This window comes from Colobus angolensis, unplaced genomic scaffold (assembly GCF_000951035.1).
Source record: "Colobus angolensis palliatus isolate OR3802 unplaced genomic scaffold, Cang.pa_1.0 Scaffold42, whole genome shotgun sequence".
Taxonomy (NCBI): domain Eukaryota; kingdom Metazoa; phylum Chordata; class Mammalia; order Primates; family Cercopithecidae; genus Colobus; species Colobus angolensis.
In genome coordinates this window covers 1,386,171-1,394,192 of record NW_012117599.1, presented here as the reverse complement: position 1 = coordinate 1,394,192, position 8,022 = coordinate 1,386,171, and the positions used below count along the sequence as shown (strand labels likewise).

General features: G+C 58.1%; 1 protein-coding gene across 2 annotated transcripts; it reads left to right on the top strand.

Annotated features, from left to right (window-relative positions):
• The first annotated feature begins 1,083 nt into the window (after window positions 1-1,083).
• Window positions 1,084-7,674, top strand: ANKRD23 (ankyrin repeat domain 23). Of its 2 annotated transcripts, XM_011956527.1 has the most exons (9): window positions 1,084-1,152; window positions 2,589-2,735; window positions 2,900-3,025; window positions 4,232-4,357; window positions 4,615-4,713; window positions 4,801-4,899; window positions 5,045-5,143; window positions 5,314-5,412; window positions 5,495-7,674. In XM_011956527.1, the coding sequence occupies exons 1-9, from the start codon at window positions 1,126-1,128 to the stop codon at window positions 5,588-5,590; spliced, it is 918 nt and encodes a 305-aa protein (XP_011811917.1). In that variant the 5' UTR covers window positions 1,084-1,125; the 3' UTR covers window positions 5,591-7,674. The 2 variants fall into 2 exon arrangements, with proteins under 2 accessions (XP_011811917.1, XP_011811918.1); XM_011956528.1 differs by lacking the exon at window positions 4,232-4,357.
• The last annotated feature ends 348 nt before the right edge of the window (window positions 7,675-8,022 follow it).

Here is an 8,022-nt window from a genome sequence, read left to right as displayed (position 1 = left end):
TGAGCCACTGCACCGGGTCAAGAACTGAGTTTTCTAAGAAAGCTCTGCCTTTCCCTTTGTTCTCTGAAAATGTGGAAGCCCTTCCCAGAGGCCAGTTCTTTGGGAGCTGGGCAGCCATTTGGGGCCTGTGGCCGTCCTTGGCCACCGTTCTCCCTCCTTGTGCCCTGGTCATCTGTGCTCAGGCTGCTCTGATTCTGGGGTCTTATTTACTGGCTAATTTCCTTGCAAAGGCCCAGGCGGAGTTCAGGGTCCAGCTGGGTGAAGGGCATGCCTGGCTTCCTGAGAATTAGAAATGGTGACTGGTGACTTGGGGCACATTGCTCTGCGGCTGGATTTCATGGTTACTATTCCATCCCGGGACTTGGCGCGGCTCAGTCTCCCCTTTCCTGTGGCTGGAAGGGCACGCTCCGTCCCTGGAGAGCGTCTGGTGGGGGCCTGTGGAGGGGCGCGGAGGACTTCCAGAGGCCGGAGGACAGGCGCCAGGCTTGAATCCAGGGCTGGGGCAGCTGGCATGTGCTCTCAGAGCGCTGGGGGAGGAGCGGGGGAGCCCGAGGGCAAGAAACCCACAACACGGGAAGGGCAGCCTTGAAACTGCACGTTGGGAGATCACGGTTTCCTGGCGTGACCAGCATGAGGGCTGAGGCTGTAGGCTGGCCGCTCCCACCCTCCTGACCACCCCTTCAGCTTTCCAGTCTCCTTGCTCAGCCACCCCGGCTGGGCTTTCAGGTTCGCAGGCAGCCAGCCCTACAACATGGAGGCCAGGCTGGGCTTGCTTCAGGAGTGGCAGCTAAACTTAGGAGAGGGGAACACACTTCACCCCAATCTGCGCTAGCGGCGTGTTGGTTAAATGGCTCCGAGTAGGTGTGGGGCGTGGCAGGGGTGCAGGAGTGGGTGTCCGAGGATGTAGCCAGCTCATCTGCAAACAGCTCCTTTTCCTTTCCCCAGTGGGCTGCATTCCCAGACTGGTATTTTGGTTGGTGTGACAGAGGCCCAGAGTCATCTGGCCCAGGTGCAAGCCCCTGGGCCAGTTCTTCTCGGTCCACCCCTGCCCACCCCCAGGCGCTCCTATAAAGGGCTGAGCAGTTCAGCTCTTCTCACTGGGGGGTGTAAGGAACAGGGGGGACCATGGACTTCATCAGCATTCAGCAGTTGGTAAGGATGTGGGACGGAGGTAGGAGGCACCCTGGGACCGGCTGGACAGGAGGAGGCTGGCTAGAGGAGGGCTGGCAGCTTCTTTCTGTGGTGTGAGGGTCAAGTCTTAGGTGCAAGGAAGCACGCATTTCTTTTATAAAAATCGGTATTTTTTGAAATGGAGTCTTGCTAGGTTGTCCAGGCTGGCCTTGAAGTCCCAGGCTCAAGCGATCCTCCCACCTGGGCCTCCCGAGTAGCTGGGACTCCAGGCGTGTACCACCACAGCCGGCTGGGCGTGCAGTTCTTTCTGGTGTGTCTGCTCGGTTCTCATGTGAGGTGCCGGAGGCGATAGGGAAGAAGAGAGGGATATCAAATGGGAAAGAAGACATGAAAATCCTTGAGTTCAGTGAGTTTTGCCCTGGATGGTGATGGCGAAAGAGGAACAGGAAATGGCAGGTTACTTTGGAAGATGCGAGTGTAGCCGTGGTGGTCGTAGTTCAGCTTAAGCACCTGATATTGTTGCTCTGGAAATGGCCAGAGGGCCTGGCTGCCTTGGGGATGGGGAAGGTGCTCTTGCGCTCCCTGGGCAGTGAGAGACACTGATGCTTAGGGATGTTGGTTTGGGTGAGGAGGGGCCTGGAGGTGTGAGGCCCAGTAAGCCCCTCTGTGGGCTGGAGGCCTGGTGCAGCCTCTGCTGGGAGGCAAATGGCAGGGAAGTGTTAGGTTGCTCGAGTTCTTTAGAAGGAATATGGTTCTACCTGGCTGGAAAGCCCTAGGATCTGTTACCCTATCATTCCAACCTGTTCTTTCCCCACAACATGCCGATTCCTCCCGAGCTCCTGAGGTGGGGCGCGGTGGGAGGAAGCATGGATGTTTGCTACAGGCTTTGCCCCAGGCACAGGCCCCAGTAACTCACCTTCACAGCTCATTAGGCAAGTGCCTAAGTGTTTGAGCTTAAATGTAGCTTCAAAAGGAGCCGAGAACTGAACCCAGGCATTTAGAATTTTACCCGGCGGGGGCTTCTCCTCTGTCCCTCTGAGCTTGGAGTCAGGTGGTAGTCAGTATGATCTGGTAGGAATCTTAAGGACAACAACATGGGGGAAGCTAAGGTGTCATCTGCCCTGAGGCTACCTGGGCAGACGCCCAGCAGTATAAATAGATTGTGGCCTCATGTCCCCCAAGCTGTGTTCCTGCTGACAGGAGCAGGGTAGGCGGGGATCGGCTGACACCCTGGGTGTCAGCCGATGCCGATGCCACGGTTGCCGAGCAAGCAGCACCCACGGGGTGGGGGAGTTGGCCAGCACTCTGGACCGCTGGGGCTTTGAGGCCGACTCTCATCCCGGGCAGCAACCTTGTGACCTTCGCCCTTAGCAGACAGCTCCCTGGTACTCCACAGCTCTGCTTTGTAAGGGCTCCTCCAATTTTCCCAACTCGGTACTCATATCCTGTTCCTACAGGTAAGTGGAGAAGGAGTTGAAGGGAAGGTGTTGGGATTTGGACATGGACTTCCTGACCCTGGAGCCTGGCCTACTGACTGGAGGAGGGGCCCCCAAGAGGCTGTGGCCCGGGAGAAGCTGAAACTGGAAGAAGAGAAGAAGAAGAAAGTGAGAGAGGGGCAGGGGTGGGGGCTAATCCCTGAGGCTGGCTGAGCAGTGAGGCCTGGAGGGACTCTGGTGGGGCAGCCTGAGCAGCTGGTGTCTCCTGTCGGCAGGGCAGAGAGATCTTGACCAGCGGCTGGTGACTGGCATGGTCTCGTCTTCTGCCCCAGCTTGAAAGATTTAATAGTTCCAGAGTTAATCTGGATAACCTGGCTGACTTGGAAAACTTGGTTCAAAGACGGAAAAAGCGACTGAGACACAGAGTCCCCCCCAGGAAACCTGAGCCCCTGGTTAAGGTGAGTGGGCGGTCGGGGCTAGGACATGCCAACACCAGGGCTCCAGTTCCAGAGGAAGGGAAGAGTGGGCACTGCAGGCCAGGACCACACAGCCGGTACCTGGGGAGCCCATGAAATCCATCCCGAGTCCCCGGGGATGTGTCTGCCAGGGCTGCCGTAACCCAGTCCCACAGCCTGGACAGCCTCAACGGCAGGCGTGTGTCACCTCGCAGTCCCGGGGGCTGGAAGGCTGAGAGGAAGGTGTTGGCGAGGCTGGTTCCCTCTGAGGGCGGTGAGGGAGAATCCCTTCGTGCCTCTCCGGCTTCTGGTGGATGCTGGTGATCTTTGGTGTTCCTAGACTCTTGCCTTCATGTTCGCTGGGTGTTCTGCCCGTGTGCGTGCCTGTGTCGTGTCCCCCCACCCCTTTTTTGTTGTTGAGATGGAGTCTCGCTCTGTCGCCCAGGCTGGAGTGCAGTGGCGCGATCTCAGCTCACTGCAAGCTCCACCTCCCGGGTTCCCGCCGTTCTCCTGCCTCAGCCTCCTCAGTAGCTGGGACCACAGGCACCCGCCACCCCCGGCTAATTTTTTGTATTTTTTAGTAGAGACGGGGTTTCACCGTGTTAGCCAGGATGGTGTCGATCTCCTGACCTCGTGATCAGGAGGTGATTAGCCGGGCATGGTGGCGGGCACCTGTAGTCCCAGCTACTTGGGAGGCTGAGGCAGGAGAATGGTGTGAACCTGGGAGGTGGAGCTTGCGATGAGCCGAGATTGTGCCACTGCGCTCCAGCCTTGGCCTCCCAAAGTGCTGGGATTACAGGCGTGAGCTGCTGCAGGCGGCCCACATGTCCCCTTTCATGACACCAGTCACACTGGATTAGAGCCCACCTCAACACAAGTCGTACCAGTGAGGGACCCACCGCACTCCGGCGTGACCTCATCTTGAACTAATTCCATCCTCAGTGACTCTGTTTCCAAATAAGGTCACATTCTGAGGTACCTGGGGTTAGGACTTCGCATGAATCTTGGGGAGATACACACACACACACACACACACACACAGTCTATCCATTTCCTGGGGTGGGATTAGAACAAGAAACTGCATTAGTACAAGCCAGCAGTGTTCCTCGGTCGGCTGTGTGGGACCCGTGGGCCAGGCTGGTGGAGCTGTGACGTCTTGGGCACCTGCGGCCTTCGGGAGTGATTTGGTCTTGTCTTCAACTGACCCAGCTGCAGCCCCAGGCCCAGGTGGAGCCTGTGGACCTGGAGATGTTCCTGAAGGCAGCTGCTGAGAACCAGGAGTCCCTGATTGACAAGTACCTGACAGACGGAGGGGACCCCAGTGCCCATGACAAGGTAGCACAGGTGGGGTGAGTCAGCTGGCAGCAGCTGCAGCTGCAGCTGCAGGAGCACTGCCTTCAGTGTGTTCAAGTCCTGGCCTAGGAGGCTGCAGGGACTTTCATTTTCATGGGCATGAATCCAGTGATGCCTCCAGAGGGAGGGGAGGAAGCGGCAGTAATTCCATATAGGGGCCTGGCCTTGGGAGGGGGACCGCGTGGGGTCTCCAGGGTTAGCTGCGCTCCCTCTGCCTAATCTCCCATCTCTGCCCCCAGCTCCACCGCACCGCCTTGCACTGGGCCTGTCTGAAGGGTCACAGCCAGCTGGTGAACAAGCTGCTGGCGGCAGGTGCCACCGTGGACGCACGGGACTTGGTGAGGATGGGGAAAGGCCCAGCCTCTGGTCGACGCCCCGTTTCGCATCCCAGCAGCTCTGAGTGCTTGGGTGCTTTTGTTTTGCAGCTGGACAGGACACCTGTGTTCTGGGCCTGCCGCGGAGGACATCTGGACATCCTCAAACAGTTGCTTAACCAGGGAGCCCGGGTCAACGCCCGGGACAAGGTGAGGGGCAGGGTGCTTTGGGGGCCTGTCCGGAACACGGGAGCAGACGCTGTTCCTGGAGAAGAGAGCACGTAGCACGTGTAGTCCCGTGGGTTGGGGCGGGCTCAGCAATCCAGACCCAGCACTGACTCCCACTTGCTCTCAGATTGGGAGCACCCCCCTGCATGTGGCAGTGCGCACCCGGCACCCCGACTGCCTGGAGCACCTCATCGAGTGTGGCGCCCACCTGAACGCACAGGATAAGGTAAGGCAGGCGCCTGGTCTTTTCCCGCTCGGGAGCTCCAGAGGGGCAGGGACTGAGGAGCGCCAGCCGGGACCAGAGGTGCTGTGTGCTCGGTGACAGCAGCCCTGCCCTTCCCGCATGAGGAGGGCAGCACGCAGGGGCAGGAGCTTGACCGCCTGCGTTCTCAGCAGGAGGGGGACACGGCTCTGCACGAGGCCGTGCGGCACGGCAGCTACAAAGCCATGAAGCTGCTGCTGCTCTACGGAGCCGAGCTGGGGGTGCGGAACGCGGTGAGTGTGGGCGCAGCCCTGGCTCCTGTCCTGAGGGCGGGTGGAGCGCCTGCAAGGGACTGACCCACACCGTTGTTCCCAGGCCTCCGTGACCCCGGTGCAGCTGGCTCGAGACTGGCAGCGCGGCATCCGGGAGGCCCTGCAGGCCCACGTGGCGCATCCCCGCACCCGGTGCTGACCGCGGCCTCCCGGCCTTGCGCGCTGCCACCATTCCCTCCCGTGCCCTGCCCCCGCGTCTGCGCCTCTGTGGTTCCTGCCCGCAGCCCAGGTTCCTGCCTCTCGGGGCTGTGCCTCCTCAGCAGCCCTTGCAGAACTGAGGAGTGGCACCGGGCCCAGCAGGCAGAGAGAGGGGCCTCCCTGACTTCGACTGTCAGGGGAGCTGCGTTCCCTCCCAGGGCTGGAGCAGAGGACCACGGGGGAGCTTTCGGAAAGCGCGGGTCCAGACGAGGGCCAGGAAGGGGAGGAGAGTGAGGGCCAAGAAGGGAGCCCGAAGGGAGCAGTCCCAGGCTGTAGCCACCCAGGGCTGGGTCTGGGAATCCTCAGGGTCCACTTGTCCCAGGTTAGGGGCTTGCCTTGCTCTCCCCAGGGCCAGTCTCTGCGGGTGGGGACTCAGCCTGGGGCCGGCAGATGCCATCCAGGATGTACAAGGGGCAGCCAAGGCAGGCCGTGCAGGGGCCGGGCCTGTCTGCAGCTGGTGGATGCCCATGGGCAAGGCTTTCTCCGGGGATCCCATTCCTGCCAGTAGCAACCCTGGCAGTGTCTGGGGCAGCTCTAGACACCTTTGGTCGTGGGGACTCTGGAGGTGGGTTCCGGCCGTCTGAGCAGTCTCAACAGGTTTGAGGCCCCACAGCAACAGAAGTCCAGGACCCACTAGGTTGCCTCAGAAGTCCTAAGACTGATGAGCTGGAGCACATATTTGAGAAGCCTCACACCCACTGTGCACTGGCCCTGCTCAGGCCGGCCTGGCACACTGTCGCCTGCTGGCGACTCTCATGGGGAAGGGCCTGGGCACTGGGGATTGCTTGTGGCCCACTCAACTCTTGGGGCGGTGGCCCGTAACCCCTTTGCCTGAGGCTCTTATGTCCCTGGTACTGGAGCCTGAGCTCTTGCCTGGAACCCTGCAGCTGCACCCACCCTGCTTGATCTTACCTGAGAGGCCAGGACACTGAGGGGCTCTGAACCCAGCCCACTGGGAAGCAGGGGAAGGTGAGGCCCTCCCCCCGCCGGCCCTTCCCATCCCTTTCCTGCTCTCTGGTGGTCTAAGGACCCAAGCTCCCTAGACTTCTTCCTTTTCCACTGTCTGTACGTTTCAAATGACAAGGGTGTAGACCTGTACTGCTGGCGGGGCTGGGCCCCTGAATGCCAGAAAGTGAACCTTAGCAAGCTCTGCCCTAAACTGAGAACCATATGCTGAGGGAAGGGCTGAAAGGTGAAGGCTCAGCCTCCCTCACATGGGTCCCAGGTTACATTAGGTACCAGGCTGATAGGCATTTGGCCATGCTTCTTTTTAGTCTGCCTTTGGTGGCCTTCTCAGGCACAGAACAAGGCTGTTGTTACTAAGTGGAAAAGCTGACCAGTGCTCCACACTCGGGGCACACACCTTTCCATGAGCAGCTCCTGCCCTGTGGCGACAGAGCCAGCGTGCACCAGACGCTGGTGCCATGGCGAAGCAGGCGTTCAAGACCATGGAGAAGACAAATCCTCATCTAGAAATGAGGACACCTCAGTGACAAACACACCTTTTTATACCGACCAGTATCTTCTGTTCATTAAAACGGGCTCTCCATTACAGCCTAGCTGTCTTTCCTGGGCCGAGAGGAGCCCATGCGTCAATCACCAGGACTGTCTGCTAGGGCCCAGGCCTGTTAGCCATGCCGGCCGGCAGCAAGACAGGCCGAGTGCAGCGTGGGCAGGATGTGGGGTCCTAGCACTAGGCTCTTGTGGTTAAGGCATCTCTGCCTGCTGACGACAAGGTCGGAGAACAGTGGTTCTCCACCTCAGCTGCTTGTCAGAATCACCAGGAAGGTTTAAAAAGTCCTGATGTCCACACCCTAAGTCAGATGCCCTGAGGGGAGGATCCGGGTATTCTCATGCAGAGGCCATGCTTGTCTATGTGGGAAATCCTACCAATCTATAGAAAGCAGACACCTAGGGAGTCCAGCAAATCTCGGGTGCAAGATAAACACACAAAAACCTGTTTCTACCTCCGGGAAATGAACATATAGACACAAAAGTTAAAAATATGTACTGTTAACAATTGCTTAAAAAGTGAAATACTTAGGTTTAAATCTAACAAAATATGCAAGGACTTCTATGCTGAAAATTACAAAACATGATGAAATCAAAGATTTAAATAGACATGCCATGTTCACAGACTGTTAGACACAATAAAGATACCAGTTCTCCTCAAATTAACATACAGGTTGAATGCAGTTCCCATCAGAATCCTCAAAGATGTTTTGTAGATGTAGACAAGGTTATTCTAAAATCCATATAAAAATTTATAGCAAAAATATTTTGAAAAAGAATAAAGTGAGAAGAGGAATCAGTCCACCTGATTTTAAGATCTACTATATAGCTATGTGAACCAAGAGTGCAATGCTGGCAGAG